The 23,796-nt window shown below is 49.2% G+C and overlaps 1 protein-coding gene across 1 annotated transcript in view; it reads right to left on the reverse strand.

The window, feature by feature from the left end:
* Window positions 1-22,958, reverse strand: part of LOC141258697 (uncharacterized) — a 75,971-nt gene extending 53,013 nt beyond the window's left edge. Inside the window, exons 1-6 of the mRNA XM_073673710.1 lie at window positions 22,829-22,958; window positions 10,271-10,577; window positions 9,617-9,708; window positions 9,461-9,536; window positions 9,300-9,364; window positions 9,077-9,185 (exon numbers count right to left, since the gene is read on the reverse strand). Coding sequence (XP_073529811.1) covers window positions 9,077-9,185; window positions 9,300-9,364; window positions 9,461-9,536; window positions 9,617-9,708; window positions 10,271-10,577; window positions 22,829-22,864 — 685 coding nt within the window. The 5' untranslated portion in view covers window positions 22,865-22,958. The remainder of the gene's footprint in view (window positions 1-9,076; window positions 9,186-9,299; window positions 9,365-9,460; window positions 9,537-9,616; window positions 9,709-10,270; window positions 10,578-22,828) is intronic.
* Window positions 22,959-23,796: the final 838 nt, after the last annotated feature.

A 23,796-nucleotide genomic window follows, 5' to 3' on the forward strand; every position in this document is an offset into this window, starting at 1 on the left:
GGTCTAAATCTAAATGATGGTTTAATGAATCATGAGACCCAGTAATTTGCTGCCAAATTATGGGAAAATAGAGCCCTAAGATCTGAGACCTGGACCTTGAGAATACTGGTAGACAACCCGAACTCCATTCCTTTTTGTAGGAATTCTAACATCTTTCCTATGGGTGCACCCTCTTCTACTCCAACACCTGAGAAAGATAAGAACTTTCTCCAAGTTCTGGCATAAATGCGTGCAGTTACCAGCTTTCTAGTACATAAAAGGATGTTGGTGAGGTTTGATGAGAACTCTTTGCTAATTAAAAACGCCCTTTCAAATTCCACGCCGTCAGATGTACTCCTGGCGCTGGAGGATGAACAATCGGCCCTTGCAAGAGGAGGTTCGGGATCTCTAGTAAGATCCATGGGTCGATTACCGACATCTCTTTTGGGAAGGAGAACCAAGGTCTCATGGGGCAGAAGGGAGCTATGAGTATGACCCAAGCCCTGTCCGCTGTGATTTTTCTTATGTCCACTGGGAGAAGGGATGCAGGAGGAAACTCATATGCCAGGCTGGATTTACAAGTAATCAAGAGAGTGTCCACCATCAGAGGATTTTCCCTGGGATTCAGGGAACAGAATTCTCTCACCTTCCGATTCTGTTCGGTGGCAAACAGATCCACTACTGGAAGGGCCCACATCAGAACTATCTGAGAGAAGATCTGAGGACTCAGAACCCATTCTCCCTCCTTAAGAATGTTGCGGCTCCGGAAGTCTGCCTTGACGTTTTCCTTCCCTTTTAATTGTAAGGCAGTAAGGGAGAGTAAATGACTTTCTGCTTTTTGTAACAGCATGTCCGCAGCCCTGATTAGGCTTTTTGACTTGGTACCCCCTTGGTGGTTTATAAACGCCACGGATACTCGATTGTCTGATAGTATGCGGATGTCCTGGCCCTTTAGAGATATAAAGAACCCACTTACTGCCCGATCTGTAGCCAAAAGTTCCTTGACATTAGAGGAAAATTCTCTCTCGCTCTGTCCATACTTCCTGGATTATATCACTATCTAAGTGGGCTCCCGAAACCGTGGGACTTGTGTCTGTGGTTAACACGTGGGTTGGTCTAACCTCCTAGGGGACTCCCCAGACTGGGTTCCCAGTCACCAACCACCACTGAAGGGACTGTATCAAGTGAGTAAAAATATGTTCAAGACGCCCTCCAAGAATTGACTGATTATACAACACGTCCCACTGAAGGGTTCTAGAGTGGAATTGTGCCCACAGGACAGCGGGAAAACTGGACGTTAAGGTGCCTAATAAAGACATTGCACTATGAAGAGTCATGGCTCTAGCTATGGCTTTTTTAACAAGACGCTGGATCAGTCTAACTTTTAAGGCTGGTAGACGGGACTTCTGTTCCTCTGAAACCAGAATGACTCCCAGGAACTGCTGGGCTCTCATGGGAACTAACTTAGATTTTGGTAAGTTTAACAACCAACCCAGGCTGTCTGGGATGGACATTACTTCTACTAGATGGGTTTCACATTAATGGAAGGAGTTACCCACTATAAGGAAATCGTCGAGGTAGGGGATAATAAAGATATCTTTTTCTCTAACATGGGCCATGGCTTCTGCCACTACCTTAGTGAAAATTCTCGGTGCTACGGCTAAGCCTAAAGGAAGGGAAGTATATTGGAAATGTTTAACTACACCGTCCATCATCACTGTCACTCTTAGGTATTTTTGGTAGTCGTTGTGAATGGGTATGTGATAGTATGCATCTTTAAGATCCAAAACTGCCATGTAACAACCTGGAAAAATAAGTTTTATTGCTGCATTCAAGCATTCCGTTTTCAAAGTATGCACTTTCAGGTGTTTATTCAGTGACTTCAGATTAATTATAGTCCTGAAGGACCCGTCTGGCTTGGGAACTAGAAAGAGATGGGAGTAAAACCCCTTTCCTCTCTCTAACTCCGGCACCTCAATCAGTACAGATTTTTCAATTAGGTTATGGACCTCCAACTGGAGGGCAGACCGCTGTTCTGGGGAAGAATCGGAGGGAGTAACCATAAACCTTCTATGAGGAAGTGATTGGAACTCCAATTTCAGTCCTGATCTCACCAAGCCAAGGATCCAGCCGCTTGCTGTAATACATTCCCAGGCTGGGAAAAAGGAGGACAGCCTTCCCCCACCTGGGCTCGCCGTCATTGTCCCGATTTTCACGCGCCCTGGGAAGACGAGCCGAATAGTAGACCTCTACCTTTCTGCCTACGGTCTTCATATTTGTCCTGTTCTTTTTTTGGGTCTTCCTTGGACAAATTTCTTTTTCCTGACAGACCGCTTGTAAGTGGTGTAGGCATTGTACTCACTCAGGTGCGATGTGAGGCAAACATGAGGGATGTTCCTTTAAATGTCCAGTACGGTTTATTGGCTTCATAAACCGGCCAGAAAGCAAAATGCAAACAAACAGTTTTCAGTGCAGGCAAAAAGCAAAGTAAACAGTTCTTTTAGCAAAAGTCTCTGGTTAGCCAGCGCTGTGGTCACACAGGCTGGTGTAGCATCCAGTACACGGCCTAGTCTGGAGACAACCACAACAAGAGGCCTCCTCCCTCCAGACACACAGACCATGAGCCAAACCACAGCCTCCATTATATAGGCTGGTAACCACACCCAGAGGTGAGGTATGTGGGTTGCTGCACCCGCCCATTCTCTCCTAGCAACCCATAACCCGTCTCCCAGGTGCACCAATTAGACCTCTTAGTGCATGCGTGCACTAGAGAAATACTCCGGGTTACATCACAGAGACCAGCGACCTCTGTGATACATACCTCCCATCGACTACGCGACCATTAGCCAACTTACAGTGGGTAAGGACAAAGAGGGAAGCCCTTTTTTTTTAGAGTCCCCAGCCTTTTCCAATAAATCATCCATGGCAAGACCGAACAGGAACGGTCCTTCACAGGGGATAGAACACATTCTAGATCTGGCCTGTATGTCTCCCGGCCAAAATTTGAGCCATAAAGCCCGACGGGCCACATTTGATAGAGCTGCTGATCTTGCCGCCAATCTGACGGAGTCAGCCGAAGCATCGACAAGGAAAGCAGCAGCCCCCTGAACGAGAGGGATGGAAGATGAGATCTCTTCATGACACTCCATCTTTTAACTAGGTTCCTAACTGCTCTAACCAAATAATTAGGGATCTGGGAGGTGCAGGTGGCTGCTACTTCTGGTTTCAAGGCACCTGCCGCGGTTTCCCAGGTTCTTTTCAGGAAGGTATCTGCTCTCCTATCAAGTGGGTCCTTCAAGGCCCCCATATTATCAAAAGGCAAGGAAGATCTTCTAGAAGCCTTTGTTATGGCCATATCTAGTTTTGGCACCTTAGACCAAGAGGACTGGGTATCTTCGAAGGGGTATCTTCTTTTGAATGAGAGTGGTAAGAAACCTTTTTTCTATGGTTTCTTCCACTCCCTGTCAATTAGACCTTGAATCTTATTATTCATAGGAAAGCATTTTTCTTTTTATGATCTAGGCCCTTGAACATCACATCTTCCACTGATCTTGCAGACCTAGTATCCACAATGCCCATGGTGGTCCGGAAGGCCTTTATTAATGCGTCCACCGCACTAAAGAAAAAGCACTGGTGGCCCAAATCACTATTCATGGAGGAGGATGAGTGAGAGGGGTCATCAGAATCCTCGGGTAACAATGGATAGGGAGGAGTTACCGGATACTGGAGAAGGTGCCGTTTCCCGCCTACTTTTTGTGTTTTTTGCAAGGACTTTGAATATCTCCTCCTTGATTAGGGATCTCAACCCAGAAGAGAAACTAGGGGATTCCTCCATCACCGTCTGGTCAATACAAGATTGACAGAGCTTTTTAAAGTAGGTATCAGGCAGAGGGGTTTTACAGAAAGCACACTCCATGTGCTTCGACTTGGTATTACACTTCTTACTCTGAAAAACATTTAGCGAAAAGAAGAGGGAATCATTTACCAAGTGAACATTCAAAAAGATCCACTTACCCACTGCTCAAATACACGGTACTGGGTTTGTAGAAGACTCAGTCGGAGGGCCTTCCCTCGGGACTGCAGTAACTTTCCTTCTGCCTGAGCCTTTCTGGCTGGACCTCGTGGATCCATGCTTATTCGTGGAACAGCTGCTCCCACTAGTACGAGAGCAACGCTGGACCACAAGCTCTTGGGGCTCTCCAGGAAGCAGCTGATCTTGTTGCTTCTGCGGCTGAAGTTGCTGCTGTTCAATATCCTCCATCACTGTAATACACTAGATGGGCTGGGAAGCACCCTGGTAGTGGTGCCAGTAACCTTTATACCAGCCACTGCCCGGTACCGAGTCAGCTGACCCCGTGTGGCATGGATAACCCCACCCCCATCCGGCAGGAAACATCCCCCCTACCTGACGCCGAATGCCTCCAGGTGTGTCATTGGCAGTGACGCCGGCATCTAGGATGAGCAGTATCCAGGGCATGCCCTTCGCTGACCCCCCCCCCGGCCGCGCCTCCAATGGCGTCACCTGGACATGAACACCGCTCCCGGCCGCGTCATCCGCCACGTCTTCAGCCACTAGATCCGGCCGTGCCTGCAGCGACACCGGCCGGCGCGGCCCGAACTTCCTACTTGCGCAGATGGGGGGAGATAAGCCTCCAGAAACACGGCACCACCGCGGTCCGTGCCAAGCGTGAGCAGCATGTGCCCAAGCAGGGAAAGCGGCTCCTACCCCAAAGCACACGGAGCAGCCCCCCTGAGCCCTATTGTGGTGTCTCCAGGGACCCCGGACCGAGGCAGAGAAGATATCCCTGCCTGAACCGGTCGCCCAGTCCTGGGACAGGAAGTTTTTCTTCTTTCTTGCATAGGTAAGCCTGCAGAGGTTCCCATCAAGGACAGGAAACCAAAACTGAGGCGAGAGAGAGGTGCCGCTCTTTTAACCTGTAGGTTTCCTGTCCTTGGTGGGTGGATGCCCTCTCTCGTGGTGCACTCATGGGTGAATGAATAACATATGCGTATTGTTCCTTAGCTAACCCTGCCGCTAAAAATATGTGTCCCATTATTGTCGGAAGTATAGAAGTTCCGATATTTCATGTCGGTGCCTACGAGACTGCAGATCATACACATGTGTAAATGAGAATGTCCTGGCTATTGTGGAGAGGGATATGGATTTCCTTTTGAGGCTTAATGAGCAGTTTCCTCTTTAGCCAGGCGTCTACTCATCACAGGACTGTTCTACTAGGGGCTACATTAGTATGGTAATTAGTTTGACTCCTCTGGCCTGTGCTGCTATTTGCATAGCAACAGCTCCTTAGATTGTGAGCTCTTCTACTCTGATAAATGGTAAATAGAGGAAGAGGGAACAGTGAGAGAGATTTCAGAGGGAGAGGGAAATTTTTGATATTTTCTATGACATCTCCCGCTCTTTGAGGTAGAATACGGGACGATTTACAGATCGCCCCTTAAGTCTATCTTCTTGGCCAACCTTCCTGGATCCCATAATGCCCCCTCTTTCAGGGGTTCGGAGGTGGGCTTCTCCGGGGGGCTACTCAGTGTCACCGGATAGGGGTTGGACTCCTGGCTGGAGGTAGCTAGAAGTGACACTGGGGCCCCAACCTCCCAGGTGACAGGAGCTAGATAGGTGGTCTCCCTGGGGGATATCCACCTTTTCCTGTTAGGCCGACAAGCTGTGGACCCAGCTCGCCCACCACCCTGAACGACGGGAGACCCAGGTTTCTGATCACCCTGCCCGGTTCGGGGTACATTTTTCCCACCCCTCTGACAAGATATGGGTACCTTTCTCCCATACTCCTGACAGACAGTGGGACACACATTTCCCTCACCCTGCCTGGTTGGGGACCTACCTTCCCACCCCTCATTGTTACCTGGGGAGCCGTGCTAGTCATGGGGCAGCTACCACTGACCATCTGGTGTGACACGGGTCACCTGCACGGGACGACCTGCTTCCTGGTCGTCCCGTGCCTGCTCCCATTGCCCATAGCACTTATACTGGCTCGTTTTAAGGGATCCTCAGCAGCATCAACCCGCGGGGTGAGGTGGCTGAGTTCCCCTTTACCACAACACACATTTTATTATGCATTACATCGACATTGACAGTGGCATTACATGACATATCAGATCTGAGAGGGTGGTTAGGAATTTATCAGGCAACCAACCGTCCCAGATCAGTTCCCAATAGCACATAAGTAGGAAGATTCTCTGACACCCCCAATACAAAAGAGGACAATACAATACATATGCAGTTACACAAAATAAAATGGGATTAAAGAAGAACTTACTAGATCGATCGTAGAGACGATTCGGTTTAGCTGGAGGGAAGCACACCAATGCCCGTTCCACGAATGTGACCCCTGCTTACACATAAATATGTAACTTCCACCATGAGTATGGACCCATCTTCATCTGGATCTTTTATGCCGAAGGGGGACCTGCCCACAAAATCCCCTTCGATGACCTCACGTGGGCGTGGCTCCACCCTTCATGTTTTTATTAAAAACTCTAAACTTCTGCGATAACTCCTAGCCGGTTGATCGCAGAAGCTCGCAAGTGATACCATATTTTTTCTTACAAATTTACCTTTCTTTACAGACTATACAAGGCATAGCTGCGGTTTGTTGCATTATAGCTCACCGGAGGGGCTTACACCTACGGAAAAATATGTGTATTGTTCCTTAGCTAACACCGCCGCTAAAAATAGGTGTCCCATCACAATCGAAGTTATAGAACTTCCAATATTCCATATTTCATGTCGGTGCCGGCGAGACTGCAGATTTCTGTTGAGCAAGAAGATTTTGCAAATGAGGGTGACCCTGCTACTGTGTGGAGTGTGACAGCATTCCTTTGAAGTTTAAAGGAGCTGTTTCCTCTGTCATTCAATCCCATATGCTCAGGTGTCTTCATCACAGGCATGTGCTACTACAACTACATTCGAATGTTAATTAGAATGGACACTTGGCTCCTGCTATTTGCATAAAAGCCACTTCTCTAGAGTGTCAGCTCTTGTTCCCTTGACAAATAGTATAAGGGAGGGGGATGAGAGGTTTGGGTGGGGGATTCTTAATATTTTCTATGACACATAGCAACAGCTCCTTAGATTGTGAGCTCTTCTACTCTGACAAATGGTAGGGGAGGAGGGAAGAGTGGGAGAGATTTCAGAGGGAGAGAGAAATTCTTGATATTTTCTACAACAGTCATGAGTGGTAGAATTTTGTCAAAATTTTTTTTTAGGGGTGTTTTTAGGTTAAACATGGCAAAGACAAAGCCAAATCTATCACCAGATGTCCGGAAGCTTATTATTGTGAGAGTGAAGTCATAAAGAGGCAGCTATGAAATTCACCTGTTCTTAGAGTCAAGTGTCACGTATATTAAAGAAAAAAAAAGAAGGTTCTGGAACAGCTGACAAACCTAGAAGTGGACGACCATGGAAAAATTCCTCCAGAGCCGATCACATTAAGAAAAAGTCAGTATCTGATGTCCATAAAAGTGCTGTATAGATTTCACTCGAAATGAAGGCAGAATATTGGGTCAAAGAGAGTTGCCAAACGGTGGTGCGATGGCTAAGAGCAGTGGGGTTGAACGCACAAGGTCCAGTCAAGAAGCCTTTCATCTCTGCAAAGAAGTTGAACAAAGAACACAGCCAATAGGAAGAGACAGATTGGTCTAAAGTATTGTGGTCGGATGAATCCAAGTTCAATCTGTTTGGTAGTGATGGCAACACTATATATATCGCCCAACTGGAAAACGTAATGATGTAAGGTACCAAACACCTACAGTGAAGCATGGTGGTGGCAATGTCATGGATTGGGGCTGCTTTTTGGCATCTGCCATTGGCCCTCTGCATAGAATTAATGGAGATATGAATGCCACCATGTACAAGGATATACTGGAGAATGTAATGCTGCCACATGGTAAAACCAAAGTAGGCAGAGAATGGAAATTCCAGCAAGACAATGATCCTAAGCGCACATCCAATTTAGTCAAAAATTGGTTAGCAAAGAAAAATGTTCTCCTGTTGCAATGGCCGAGCCAATCGTCTGATTTACACCCTATAGAGGACCTCTGGGATGAGTTAGGGCGACGAGTTGGGACCTATACCCATAGCAAGAAAGATGAACTGTTTGCAGATTTGCAAATGGAATTGAGCGAGATCCCTCAAGATGTCTTGAATACCGAGTGGCTTCAATGCCCAGTCGGAGAGGTGCAGTAAGAGGTTATGCTACAAAATAAAAGTTAACAATCCAAACAAGTTCCAAATGGTATCCAAACAGAAAAATAATTTTCTACCAAAACTCTAGAATATAATATCAGCAACTTGTGTAGGACACATAAATTCAAAACACAACAAATAAGTATTAGGTTTAAAATATAATGTATTTATTAGATATTCTTTAAAATAAAGATATAAAAACAGATAAATACCCGTACTACAGCGCTCCTTGAAAAAGGTGTCGAAACGCGCGTTGGAGCAGTGGTGGTCCCCATACCTTCATCTTTATTCACAATTGTGTGAGGTAATGATGTCTTCTGTCTAATGTGATTTATTTACATATCCTGTGATGCGGATTGGTTATCTACCTGTTATATAGGATATTTTTCATATTAGCTGAGTTGACTATGCTATGGCTTTATAAACATCTGTGTTACCCATATATTTTTTGAATGGTTCATGGTTTGACACCCCATGTGTGTAGTACGGGTATTTATCTGTTTTTATATCTTTATTTTAAAGAATATCTAATAAATACATTATATTTTAAACCTAATACTTATTTGTTGTGTTTTGGATTTCTGTGTCCTACACAAGTTGCTGATAAAGTAAAAGTTATGGCATGGTAAGCAATGAATTACTCTCTATGCTGTGATCAATAAAAAGTAGATGCAAAACTTTTGGCAGTCAGTTTTCTATAATTAAAAGACCATACCTATATTCAGAAGCATTGTGGGTAAAATTAAGTTCTAGCGTGACGACAACTTCATGCACTTTCAATTCATCACCAGGGAAATGGCATCACAACAAGTCACTGCCACATATCTGTAAGGTGGAGCTTCACCAGAAGACACCGGTGACCCCATTATTACATACCCGCGGTGTCATCTCCTGGAGTCTCCTCCTTCACATCCCTCATACACGGCTGATCGTCCATCATCTGCTTTTCTTCATCTTCCACTTTAATGATGGTCAGCTCTGCACCCTGATGTCACATGTATAACAGCTTAGTACAATACAACAGACACATCATCATAAGAAGCCCCCAAATCTCTCACATCGCCCCATATAGATGTGGTGGAGGCGCAGCTTCATCTACCTGGTGACGCTCCGGACAGTCCTGGGAATACAGAGGAGCCGGGGGATTTCTTACACTGAGTCCATCTGTAGGAAACAGACAGACACGAGTTTGGTACATGGGTTGATGGGAGTAGTATCTAGATGACCATCTAACAGACATGAACGTGTCCCCCTCCTTACACTGCTGCTTGGCCATAAAATCCATCTTCTCTTCTCCATCTATGACCTCAACCTTAATATTAATCAGATCTTCACCCTAAAATACAAGAAAATGAGAAATAAGCCACAAATCAGAGATTTATGGTCATATTTGGGTGAGACGGTAGCGCCACCTACCCGAGGATTCTCTGGGACATTCTCCTCTGGACAATCCTGGAAATAGAGAGGAGCCGGACATCTCTCCTGGGGTTTTCTCCTCCAGGAACCATCTGTAGAAAACCATGATAGATGAACAGGACCAAGTGAGTTGAATTAGCTAATGGCTTCAAACACTGGAAGAAGCCAGAGCACCAAGTTGGTCAGTCAGAAAGAGTGATGCAAGTTATTCTGCATAATAATGTGAGTTTATGAATATAGCTACTTGATTGTGTGCAGTGTGGAGCCTAAGGTGATGGTGAGAAGCTTAAGGTGGCGGCACGGAGCCTAAGGAGTCAGCATCACTTTATTGTCAGCATGGCATTCTCCTGTAGGAACAGCTGTGTGACAGGAGCCGACCTCCGCTGCCAGGTACAGACTGGTTTCCTGTGACTCGTAAGACGATAGAAGGAGGCGGTGATCAGATAAGTGCACATTCTGCCCTTTATAGAGACCCCAAGACTGACACACTGCAGTAGTAGGACTGGAATAAGAGCCGAAACCTGGAGCTTCAACATCACCGGCCATTGTACCCCTGTGTGTATGCCCTGTACATGGCGAGACAGAGGGTCCGATAAGACCCCAGTGCAGCCTGTGCCCACAGTAATGATGTATAATACACAAGTCTCCGCTTACCTGGTGATGTATGAAAACGGTGCTCCTCCACCACAATGTCCGAGTACAGATCCCGATGCTCCTCAACCACAGCGTCTGAGTACAGATCCCGGTGCTCCTCCACCACCACAACATCTGAGTACAGATCCCGGTGCTCCTCCACCACAACGTCCGAGTACAGATCCCGGTGCTCCTCCACCACAACGTCCAAGTACAGATCCCGGTGCTCCTCCACTACAACGACCGAGTACTGATCCCGGTGCCCTTCTACATAATCCCATTCCTCCATTGGGAAATACAGAGCGACGTCCTGACACCGGAGAGAAACCTGACAACCAACGAGACCGACATCACTCAGAGTCTTCCAGTGTATACTGTATAATCTCCCAGCAGTCTCCTCTCCTCTCATTCCCCAGAATCCTCCAGCGTATACTGTATAGTCTCCCAGCAGTCTCCTCTCATTACCCAGAATCCTCCAGTGTATACTGTATAATCTCCCAGCAGTCTCCTCTTCGCTCATCACCCAGAATCCTCCAGTGCATACTGTATAATCTCCCAGCAGTCTCCTCTCCTCTCATCACCCAGAATCCTCCAGTGTATACTGTATAATCTCCCAGCAGTCTCCTCTCATCACCCAGAATCCTCCAGTGTATACTGTATAATCTCCCAGCAGTCTCCGCTCATCACCCAGAATCCTCCAGTGTATACTGTATAATCTCCCAGCAGTCTCTGCTCATCACCCAGAATCCTCCAGTGTATACTGTATAATCTCCCAGCAGTCTCCTCTCCTCTCATCACCCAGAATCTTCCAGTGTATACTGTATAATCTCCCAGCAGTATCTTCTCCGGTCATCACCCAGAATCCTCTAGTGTATACTGTATAATCTCCCAGCAGTCTCCTCTCATCACCCAGAATCCTCCAGTGTCAGGAAAACTTGGTCAGACCTTGCAGCCCTCTGGCGCCCCCTTATCCGGCTGGTCAAACACGGTATTGACCGAGGATAAGCAACAGGGCGCAGCTGCTCTCATTTATGTCGACTATTGTGGCACGTGATGTGACAGGACGTATATATACCACCTGTTCCTTCCAAGAACGTATATATACCTCAATCCAGCCACCCTCAACCACAATATCACATAAATACACCGTATGTTGCCACCACCGATCTCTTAACAGGTGGATCGGGTACACGTTAGGTAACGTGAATTAGCGGGTGAGGAACGTGTTTGCTCGACATAGGACAAGAAGAATGAAGCTGGTAAATAATAATAATTTACTCCCGAAAGTTGGCAGTGTTTAAAAAGATATACGAGATATTATAAAAGAGACAATTTACATATATGCATAAAACAGTTATTAAAATAAAAGGGGTAACTAATAGCAAAAGCTGCGCCACGAGGTGATGGTCTCAGATTCTGGGGGGGGCGCGGTTCCCTGGAAATTAGGTGTGATTCCTCCACGCAGCGAGGAGTGTTTGCGTATGACGTCCCTGGTTGGAATGAGCCAACATGGACGTTCTGGTTTTTAGTAAGGAGGCAAAACACTAGGACACACCCATGTTGTTTGCCTCACACGGGGGCTTGGTTATGTGAACCCACCCAGCTGCACAAGACATAAAAATCCTTCATCTTTCATATCTTGGTATGGGGGGCTCCACATCCAAGATGGATACATCATGTTTGCCGTCACCAATATTCACGAAGATTGATATCAAATACAGTTATATGAAAAAGTTTGGGCACCCCTATTAATCTTAAGCTTAATGTTTTATAAAAATTGGTGCTTTTGCAACAGCTATTTCAGTTTGATATATGTAATAACTGTTGGACACAGTAATGTTTCTGCCTTGAAATGAGGTTTATTGTACTAACAGAAAATGTGCAAACTGCATTCAAACAAAATTTGACAGGTGCATAAGTACTGACTTACTAAAGCACTTTTTTTGGTTTTGTAACCTCATTGAGCTTTGAACTTCATAGCCAGGTGTATGCAATCATGAGAAAAGCTACTTAAAGTGGCCACTTGCAAGTTGTTCTCCTGTATGAATCTCCACTGAAGAGTGGCATCATGGGCTCCTGAAAACAACTGTCAAATGATCTGAAAACAAAGATTATTCAACATAGTTGTTCAGGGGAAGGATACAAAAAGCTGTCTCAGAGATTTAACCTGTCAGTTTCCACTGTGAGAAACATAGTAAGGAAATGGAAGAACACAGGGACAGTTCTTGTTAAGGCCAGAAGTGGCAGGCCAAGAAAAACATCAGAAAGGCAGAGAAGAAGAATGGTGAGATCAGTCAAGGACAATCCTCAGACCACCTCCAGAGAGCTGCAGCATCAACTTGCTGCAGATGGTGTCACTGTGCATCGGTCAACTATACAACGCACTTTGCACAAGGAGAAGCTGTATGGGAGAGTGATGCGAAAGAAGCAGTTTCTGCAAGCAAGCCACAAACAGAGTCGGCTGAGGTATGCAAAAGCACATTTGGAGAAGCCAATTTCTTTTTGGTAGAAGGTCCTGTGGACTGATGAAACCAAGATTGAGTTGCTTGGTCATACAAAAAGGCGTTATGCATGGCGGCAAAAAAACACAGCATTCCAAGAAAAACACTTGCTACCCACAGTAAAATTTGGTGGAGGTTCCATCATGATTTGGGGCTGTGTGGCCAATGCCGGCACCGGTAATCTTGTTAAAGTTGAGGGACGCATGGATTCCACTCAGTATCAGCAGATTCTTGACAATAATGTTCAAGAATCAGTGACAAAGTTGAAGTTACGCAGGGGATGGATCTTTCAGCAAGACAATGATCCAAAACACCGCTCCAAATCTACTCAGGCATTCATGCAGAGGAACAATTACAATGTTCTGGAATGGCCATTCCAGTCCCCAGACCTGAATATCATTGAACATCTGTGGGATCATTTGAAGAGGGCTGTCCATGCTCGGTAACCATCAAACTTAACTGAACTGGAATTGTTTTGTAAAGAGGAATGGTCAAAAATACCTTCATCCAGGAAATCATTAAAAGCTACAGGAAGTGACTAGAGGCTGTTATTTTTGCAAAAGGAGGATCTACTTAATATTAATGTCACTTTTCTGGTGAGGTGCCCATACTTATGCACCTGTCAAATTTTGTTTGAATGCAGATTGCACATTTTCTGTTAGTACAATAAACCTCATTTCAAGGCAGAAACATTACTGTGTCCAACAGTTATTACATATATCAAACTGAAATAGCTGTTGCAAAAACACCAATTTTTATAAAACATTAAGCTTAAGATTAATAGGGGTGCCCAAACTTTTTCATATAACTGTATGATATTTCTATGACGTTCAGAAGCTCAGAACCCATTTCCTAGGTTTCTGGTGGTTTCCCAGTTATGAAAGATACACCATCATAACTGGAAAAAGGTGAGCATCCCAAAAAAGTGGTCCATGTGTTTGAGACAGTAATGTGTGTTATTAAACTCGACATTAAAAGTTTGTACAGTTACACAATAGGACTTTGGGGGTGGGGAGGGGGGGGGGAATCCAGTGTAGACCAGTATGCTTGCTTCTGGCTGAGGTTTATGGCGGTTATAAAAATTCCTTGCTTGGGGGAAGCAAGAGTAGAGTTCTATGGAGGTCCCTTCCAAGTTAACAGGGGTCAGAGATTTAAGACATCTCTGGCTGTCCTTTCAACATTTTTTAAAACTAGGACAAAAATACATTTTGCCTGACACCTCCTCCATTTTAGACTGCGCTATCGAGGTAGGACCTTCTGGTACTCCTCCAGGCGTATCTCTGGAGGTTCCCCTCGCCGGGACAACCTTTGCGGTGTTGAACGGTAAAGGAGGGTGAGGCTCCAGCGTAACAACCTTCCGTTGGCACCGGACATGGTGCGCAGCCAACTAAGGGGGTTGTGGTCAGTCACGACCATGAAGGGGCGCCCGTACAAGTAAGGCTGTAAGCGGTGCAGGGCCTATACAATGGCCAGGCACTCCATCTCTATGGTGGAATAGGCCACTTCCCTCGGCAGCAGTTTCCGGCTTAGGTACAACACGGGGTGTTCTTGGTTCCCCGAGTCGTCCTGGCTGAGCACAGCACCGAGGCCAAACTCACTGGCGTCGGTCTGTACGAAGAATGGCCGTGTGCCGTCGACCGCCTTTAGCACAGGGGAGCTGCTCAGGGCAGCCTTCAAAGCCCGAAAGGTCACCTCGCATTCATCTGTCCATTTGACTGGATGGGGTAGGCTCCTCTTGGTGAGGTCTGTCAAGGGCTTCGCAAGGCTACTATAGTCTTGTACAAAGCGTCTATAGTACCCTGCGGTGCCCAAGAAGGACTGCACCTGCTTCTTGGTCCTGGGGGTGGGCCAGGACACGATAGCGTCCACCTTCCCAGGCTCTGGCTTCAGAGTACCCTCACCTACCCGGTGCCCCAGGTAGTGGACCTCGTTCATGCCCATCTGGCACTTTCCTGGCTTGATGGTCAAGCCCGCCTGGTGAATGCGCCCGAGCACCTGCCACAGAAGCTCGAGGTGTTCCTACCAGGTGGGACTGAAGACGGCAATGTCATCTAGGTACGCCACTGCGTACCTTTCCAGTCCCTGGAGCAAGTGGTTGACCATTCGCTGGAAAGTGGCAGGGGCATTTTTCATGCCAAAAGGCATGACCGTGGATTCATACAATCCGAAGGGGGTGATAAAGGCGAACTTCTCCTGGGCCTTGGGGCTCAAGGGAATCTGCCAATATCCCTGACTCAGATCCATAATGGAGAGATAGCTCGCGCTGGCTAACCGCTCAAGCAGCTCCTCAATGCGTGGCATTGGTTGGGCATCAGAGGCTGTGATAGCGTTGAGCCCCCTGTAGTCCACACCGAACCGGGTGGTCCGGTCCTTCTTTGGCACCAGGACTACAGGTGAGGCCCACGCGCTCTTGGACTGCTTAATCACCCCCTACTTCAGCATCTCCTCGACCTCCTGGCGCATGACATGCTGCACCTCGTCTGAGATTCGATAGGCTGTCTGCCAGAGTGGGGCATGATTCCCAGTGTTCACTTCATGAACCGCCACCTCAATCCTGCCAGGCATGTTGGTGAACACTGCTTTGAAGGGTTTCAGCACTGCTCGCATCTGAGACTTCTGGGGTGCGGATAGCAAGGCGCTTATCTCTACATCCTCTAGGGACCCGCTGGCCTTCGCTTGGGCCAGCATGTCCAAGAGGGGGTCGTCCTCCCCATCCTCGGGCAGGCTGCAGACTGGTAGGACGCAAGCTCCACGTTCTTGATGAGCCTTCATCATATTAACGTGAAAAGCCTTCCGCCTAACCCACGCATGGTCAAGAGTGATCACGTAGGTGACCGGGTTGAGCTGTTGGTGAATGACGTACGGGCCTTCCCAGGCCGCCTGAAGCTTGTCCTTTGGTACAGGGACCAGCACCCACACCTTATGACACACCTGGTAGGTCCGCTCTCGGGCGTTCTGGTCGTACCAATGCTTCTGGTCAACCTGGGCTTGCGCCATGTTGTCATGCACCAACTGCGTCAAGGTCTGCATCTTGTCACGGAAGCGCAAGACATACTCCACGATGGACACTCCTGGGGAGCTCGGCTCTTCTTCCCAGGATTCCCTTATCAACCCAAGGGGTCCTCGGACACGCCTGCCATACAGGAGCTCAAAGGGGGAGAACCCCGTCGAGGCCTGTGGAACCTCTCTGTAAGCAAATAGCAGGTGTGGGAGGTAACACTCCCAGTCACGTCCCTGGGTCTCAACCAGCATTTTTAACATCTGTTTGAGGTTACCGTTGAATCGCTCACACAAACCACTGGTTTGGGGATGATACGCGCTCGATACCAGATGCTGCACCTGCATTTTCTTACATAGGGCCTCCATTAAGCGAGACATGAACTGGGTCCCCTGGTCGGTAAGCATCTCACTGGGGAAGCATACTCGCGAAAAGATGGCCAAGAGGTTGTCCGCCACCTTATCCGCCCGAATTAAGGACAGGGCTACTGCCTCCGGATACCGGGTAGCATAGTCTACCACGGTAAGGATGAAACGCTTTCCAGAGCTGCTGGGTATGGCCAGTGGTCCCACAATGTCCACAGCAATCCTCTGGAAAGGCTCCTCTATCACTGGCAAAGAGATCAGGGGGGCTTTGGGAGCCGGCCCTGCCTTTTCCACTATTTGACACGTGGTACAGGAGCGACAGTAGTTCACCACATCCATCCCCATTTTGGGCCAATAAAAGTGGTGAGACAGCCGGGCCTTGGTTTTGCTGATCCCCAAGTGTCCAGCGAGTGGAATCTCATGGGCGATCCGCAACAACTGATCCCTGAATTGGTAGGGGACGACTAGCTGTCTCTCCCTCAGCCACTCCTGTTGGGGTGTACAGGGAACTGTCTCCTGGTACAACCTCCCTTGGTCCCAGAATACCCTCTCCTTATCAGACTCGGAGGTGGGTTTCTCAGCGAGGCTCCTTAACGTCTCTAGGCTAGCATCAGAGTGCAGAGCTGCCTGAAACTCCTGGCTGGAGGAAGCCAGAAGTGAGGTTAAGGCCACGTCCGCACTGGGACCGGCTCTGGGTCCATAACTGATTCAGTTATTCCGCTGTCCGAGGAGGGTCCAGAAGGCAGGGCGTTACTTGCGATCTGGGCACTCTGACAGCGGGTAACAGCGGCTATATAGGCGTCTCCCCGGGGAATAACACAGTCCCATCAGCCTGCGCGGCTATGAGTACTACTTCCCCATCCTCCCCCATTACCTCAGGAACAGTGCTACTTATGGGGCAGCTGCCATCAGCCAGATCACCGTCTGTTGTGACACTGGTCGCTGGCACAGCACCACCTGCTTCATGGTCCCCGTGCCTCTCCCCATTACCCATAGCACTGACACTTGCTCCTGCTAGGGGATTGTCAGGACGACACCGGCAGGATCATACAGTATCCCACCGCTGCCACCAATTGGTCAAGAACTCCAACACACACAGAGGGACGACACCAGGGAGATCATGCAATATCTCGCAGTTGCAGTCACACTGTCCGTATTTCGTCCGGAGTCGCGAGCACACGATCCAGACTACTCTCTACGTAGGTATCGGTAAGCGACCAGTGAGAGTATGGCGCAACACCCTGGGTTCCACAGACTGGAATCCGTGTTTAACGCCCTCCGTACGGTCACTGTCAGCTTAACGATATGCCAATTATTAAGATTCTCTGCCACCACCGGCCGAGTTTGAAATATAACACAGGCCTGGCCGGTCGCCTGCGTTTTGGTAGCGTATGGCTTCGGGGAAGGGAACGATTACAGAACAAAAGAAACAGAACTATTAAATTTTATATTTAATCCAAAAGGGAGGCAGAGTTATGAAAAATATATACAAGGAAGTTACAAAGGAGACATTAAAAATACATAAGCAGTTACATAAAATAAACAGGGTAAAAAGAAGAAACTTACACTATACGATCACGGAGACGATTCAATATAGATGGAGGAGGGGCTCTCCAGATTATGCTGTTATTGAACAGGACCCGTTGCTTATAATTCTTATTCCCCCCTGGCAATGAGTGCTCCTGTCTTCTCCATAGATTCTTTTATACCTAAGGGGAGATCTGGCCACACGTCCCTTGTGGTGACATCATGCCATTTTTTCCCTTATGATTTTATCTTTATTTTGATATCACACTTCACATAGCGGCAGTCTGCTATTCTGGGATTTTTGCCCTACAGCTCCCTGATTTTGGTTACAGCCCTGGAAAACTACCTACACATTCCTGGCCTGATTTGGTCACTACCCATTTGGGTCTCGTTATTGCTGGACGTATGGAACTCATACTATTTCATATATAATATCGGAGCCGATCTGGCTATGGCTGGTGGCCAGGAATTGTCTGTGGGTGTCTTTGAACTTAACGAACCATTTCCTCGTTCCACCAAACTCATTGCTTGGGAGAAGGTGTCAATCTATCTCAGGTCTGTGTTAAGAGGAAATACATTTCCATTTTAGCTTGTGACACTTCATGTGTAAAGCCTTTTGGCTGTGGGGGATAATTTGCAGGAAGACACAGTATAATTGTCATCTCTGGACAAACACTACAGGAGAGGGCATGGGAGAAGGGCTAATATTCTGTTAATCTGTCCCTGACATTAATATTGTCCTGACAGGGATCCTCAGCAATATCACCCCGCAACGTGACAAGGCTGAGTTCTCCTGTACCTTCAAATACTACTACATCATCATCATGTAAAGCATTGACATTCACATTATCAGCATTAACCTTACCAACCGTATCAGATCGGGGAGGGGCGTCAGGGACATAATAAGCAAACATCCTCCCCAAATCAGTTCCCAACAAAACAGGTAAGTTTTCAGATACTCCCACTTCCTTCACCCCCCTCCCCGCACCCCAATCAATAAAAACCCGGGCCATGGGCAAGGGGCATTGGACGCCCCCAATCCCGGTGATAGTCAGGGTCTTTCCCGGAATAAGCTCTTCAGCAGACACCAGTTCGGGTCGGATGAGGGTTCGTACGGCCCAGTATCCTTGAGGCCTACAGTGACAGACTGCAAGTTTTCACAGGCCCTCCCAACCGGCCCACCTACCAAAAGAACTGAAGCACTAGGCCCTGGTGCCTTGGATGGGGGGGTTCTTCTCTGCTTCTCTGGGCAAGTGGCGCTGAGATAACCAGTCTGGTTGCAGAAATAACACTTGCGGGCATCAGATGCAGGCCGGGCGTTGGTAACGGGGACAAGGCCTCCGGAACGTCGGCTGGCAGGGGCAGGGATGGTGGTTAATGGCTTACCCCCTTTCCAGCTGGCGACGACCGGCTTCCGCACCTCCGGTTGGCCTCGTAGGTGTCTGCGATCTGCGCTGCTTTATTGGCATCTGGTGGCTCCCGATCCATCACGAACTGCCGTACCCCAGTCGGACACAGATGCAGGTACTGGTCCTTCACCATCAGGTCCTTCAGCTGCTCAAAGGTGGTCACTGACAGTCCTTGGATCCACTGCTCAAAGTGGGTTCTGAGCCCATGCACCACATCGCTGTAACGGTCGTGCGGTCCACGTTGGAGGTTCCGGAACTTTTTACAGTACACCTCAGGCGTCAGTTGGAACCTCTGGATTAGGGCCTGCTTAATGGCATCATAGTTCCCATCGAGGATCTGAGGAAGAGCCACAAACACATCCAGAGCTTTGCCTTGCAGTCCTGCAGTTAAGTACCGCACCCACTGGTCCTCAGGCAGCTGGTACTGTCTGCAAATCCTTTCAAAACCCCTCAGAAAGGTGTTGAGGTCGCCGTCCTTTTCAATCACCGGAAAATGCTCTGGACGGGGTTTAAACAGGGTCGCATTGTTGGTCTCATCGTTCCGTGAGGTGGATGTTGAGATCCCGAGTTGGGCCATCTGCAGTTCATGGGCCCTCTGAACTTGGGACTCTGCTCGCCGCTCGGCAGCCTCTCTCTGGGCTCTCGCTCGGCCCTCTCGGCCTCTCGCTGGGCTTGGGCCGCCGCTCGGCAGCCTCCTGGTGCTGCTGAATTACTTTCAGCCGTCCTTCATGATCCTCTGCAGGAAGTTGCTGTGGACCCATCTGCAGATAGGGGTCCACGCTGCCCTGGTAGCTGACGCGGCGTGCGTCTACAGGTGGGACCCTTGCAGTAGTACTGTCTATATCTCGGCTGACCCCTGGCCCTGCTGAGGTCTGGAGAAGGGCTTGCTCTGCCTCCAGTTGCGCCAGTGCAGCAGCCATTTGTTCTTTGCTTTTGCCGAGGGGGTCAATGCCTCTGGTTATACATATTCCAATAAGAGTGTCCTTTTTCTACTGGCTGTACCAGAGCACCCCAACTATGACCATGATCACCAAAATAAAAATTGAAAAGAAAAAACTAAGAAGGGTAGGGGTAACTGCTACACATACAGCATAGTCTCAGATCTAATAAACACTGAGTTCGATCTTCAAAACTTTTGTGCAGGGTCCAGGTAAGAACACTGCAAGTTTTTAGCGAGAGGAATGATTGCTCAAACCAGATCACTAATGTCGTATGATCCCACCGCTGTCACCAATTGTCAGGAAAACTTGGTCAGACCTTGCAGCCCTCTGGCGCCCCCTTATCCTGCTGGTCAAACACGGTATTGACTGAGGATAAGCAACAGGGCGCAGCTGCTCTCATTTATGTCGACTATGGTAGCATGTGATGTGACAGGACGCATATATACACCACCAGTTCCTTCCAGGAACGTATATATACCTCCGTCCAGCCACCCTCAACCACAATATCATATAAATACTGGTATGCTGCCACCACCGATCTCTTAACAGGTGGATCGGGTACCCGTTAGGTAACGTGAATTAGCGGGTGAGGAACGTGTTTGCTCGACATAGGACAAGAAGAACGAAGCTGGTAAATAATAATAATTTACTCCCGAAAGTTGGCAGTGTTTATAAAAGATATACAAGATATTATAAAAGAGACAATTTACATATATGCATAAAAAAGTTGTTAAAATAAAAGGGGTAAATAATAGCAAAACCTGCGCCACGACGTGATGGTATCAGATTCTGTGGGGGGGGACGGCTCCCCGGAAATTAGGTGTGATTCCTCCACGCAGCGAGGAGTGCTTGCGTCTGACGTCCCTGGTTGGAATGAGCCAAGATGGCCGTTTTGGTTTTTAGCAAGGAGGCAAAACACTAGGACACACCCATGTTGTTTACCTCACACGGGGGCTCGGTTTTGTGAACCCACCCAGCTGCACAAGACATAAAAATCCTTCATCTTCCATATCTTGGTAGGGGGAAGGCCCACATCCAAGATGGATACATCATGCTTGCCGTCACCAATATTCACGAAGATTGATATCAGGTATGATATTTCTATGACGTTCAGAAGCTCAGAACCCATTTCCTAGGTTTATGGTGGTTTCCCAGTTATGAAAGATACACCATCATAAATGGAAAAAGGTGAGCATCCCAAAAATGTGGTCCATGTGTTTGTGACAGTCATGGGCATTATTAAACTCGACATTAAAAGTTTATACAGTTACACAATAGGGCTTTGGAGGGAAAATCCAGGGTAGACCAGTATGCTTGCTCTTGGCTGAAGTTTTATGGCGGTTATAAAAATTCCTTGTTTGAGGGAAAGCAAGAGTAGTTTCTATGGAGGTCTCTTCCAAACAAACAGGGGGCGGAGATTTAAGACATCTCTCGCTGTCCTTTCAATTTTTTTAAAACTAGGACAAAAATACATTTTGCCTGACATCCAGTGTAAACTGTATAATGTCCCAGCAGTCTCCTCGTGTATACTGTATAATATCCCAGCAGTCTCCTCTCCGATCATCACCCAGAATCCTCCAGTGTATACTGTATAATAGCCCAGCAGTCTCCTCTCCGCTCATCACCAAGAATCCTCCAGTGTATACTGTATAATAGCCCAGCAGTCTCCTCTCCGATCATCACCCAGAATCCTCCAGTGTATACTGTATAATAGCCCAGCAGTCTCCTCTCCGCTCATCACCCAGAATCCAGCAATCAGAGGGGCCGCACGGTACAGCGCACGCTACACAGAGGGGCCGCACGGTACGGCGCGCGCTACACAGAGGGGCCGCACGGTACGGCGCGCGCTACACAGAGGGGCCGCACGGTACGGCGCGCGCTACACACAGCAGGCGCACGGTACGGCGCGCGCTACACACAGGAGGCGCACGGTACGGCGCGCGCTACACACAGGAGGCGCACGGTACGGCGCGCGCTACACACAGGAGGCGCACGGTACGGCGCGCGCTACACACAGGAGGCGCACGGTACGGCGCGCGCTACACACAGGAGGCGCACGGTACGGCGCGCGCTACACAGGGGGGCCGCACGGCGCACGCTACACAGAGGGGCCGCACGGCACGGCAATCACTACACAGAGGGGCCGCACGGCACGGCGCGCGCTACACAGAGGGGCCGCACGGCACGGGCTACACAGAGGGGCCGCACGGCGCGCGCTACACAGAGGGGCCGCACGGCGCGCGCTACACAGAGGAGCCGCACGGCACGGCGAGCGCTACACAGAGGAGCCGCACGGCACGGCGCGCGCTACACAGAGGGGCAGCACGGCGCGCGCTACACAGAGGGGCCGCACGGCGAGCGCTACACAGAGGGGCCGCACGGCGCACGCTACACAGAGGGGCCGCACGGCGCACGCTACACAGAGGAGCCGCACGGCGCACGCTACACAGAGGAGCCGCACGGCATGGCGAGCGCTACACAGAGGAGCCGCACGGCAATCGCTACACAGAGGGGCCGCAGGGCACGGCGAGCGCTACACAGAGGGGCCGCACGGCAATCACTACACAGAGGGGCCGCACGGCACGGCGCGCGCGACAGAGGAGCCGCACGGCGCGGCGCGCGCGACACAGAGGAGCCGCACGGCATGGCAATCGCTACACAGAGGGGCCGCATGGCACGGCAATCACTACACAGAGGAGCCTCTCAGCCTCTCAGCCTCTCAGCCTCTCAGCCTCTCAGCCTCTCAGCCTCTCAGCCTCTCAGCCTCTCAGCCTCTCAGCCTCTCAGCCTCTCAGCCTCTCAGCCTCAGGTGGACACAACGCCCCCTCCGCTCCTCACCTCACACTGCAGTCTCCTCTTTGCAGTATTTATCATGGAGTTGATTTGTTCATATAATGACGTCACCGGAAGGGGCGGGGCCTCAGTCCAGAGCAGCGCTGACGTCACCCGTGGGCATTGTTGAGCTGCGGCTGCCGGTGTCAGGTCTTATGCACACGATGTTGAGTGACTGAGGTCACGTGGTGCGGCTTTCTGGGCTGTGCTGATGGGAATCATAGCTCAGTGTAAGATTGTGTTTAATGTTATCAAAAGTGCACCATGTGAATAATGGCAGCAGGACGTGCGGTATTACAGGGAGTGTATGAGGAGAAGGAGCAGGAGAAGATCGGTGCAGAGACGTGGAGGAGTCACTGTGTGCAGCACTGAGCTGACAGGGAGGCCGGGGGCGGACACAGACTGTACTGGGCCCCTCTGCAAGAATTTTTTGCCCCCCTCTCCTGCCCTTCATAGGGCAACAAAGTTATGTAAGCATAACCCCCCCCCCCCCCATGTGCATCTCTCATATCCCCCCATGTGCATCTCTCATCCCCCCCCATGTGCATCTCTCATCCCCCCCCATGTGCATCTCTCATCCCCCCCATGTGCATCTCTCATCCCCCCCCATGTGCATCTCTCATCCCCCCCCATGTGCATCTCTCATCCCCCCCCATGTGCATCTCTCATCCCCCCCATGTGCATCTCTCATCCCCCCCCATGTGCATCTCTCATCCCCCCCCATGTGCATCTCTCATCCCCCCCATGTGCAGCTCTCATCCCCCCCATGTGCAGCTCTCATCCCCCCCCATGTGCATCTCTCATCCCCCCCCATGTGCAGCTCTCACCTCCCCCATGTGCAGCTCTCACCTCCCCCATGTGCAGCTCTCACCTCCCCCATGTGCAGCTCTCACCCCCCCATGTGCAGCTCTCACCCCCCCATGTGCAGCTCTCACCCCCCCCATGTGCAGCTCTCACCCCCCCATGTGCAGCTC

The sequence above is a fragment of the Phyllobates terribilis genome, unplaced genomic scaffold (genome assembly GCF_046119375.1).
Source record: "Phyllobates terribilis strain yellow unplaced genomic scaffold, ASM4611937v1 Scaffold_3__8_contigs__length_932513732, whole genome shotgun sequence".
Taxonomy (NCBI): Eukaryota; Metazoa; Chordata; class Amphibia; order Anura; family Dendrobatidae; genus Phyllobates; species Phyllobates terribilis.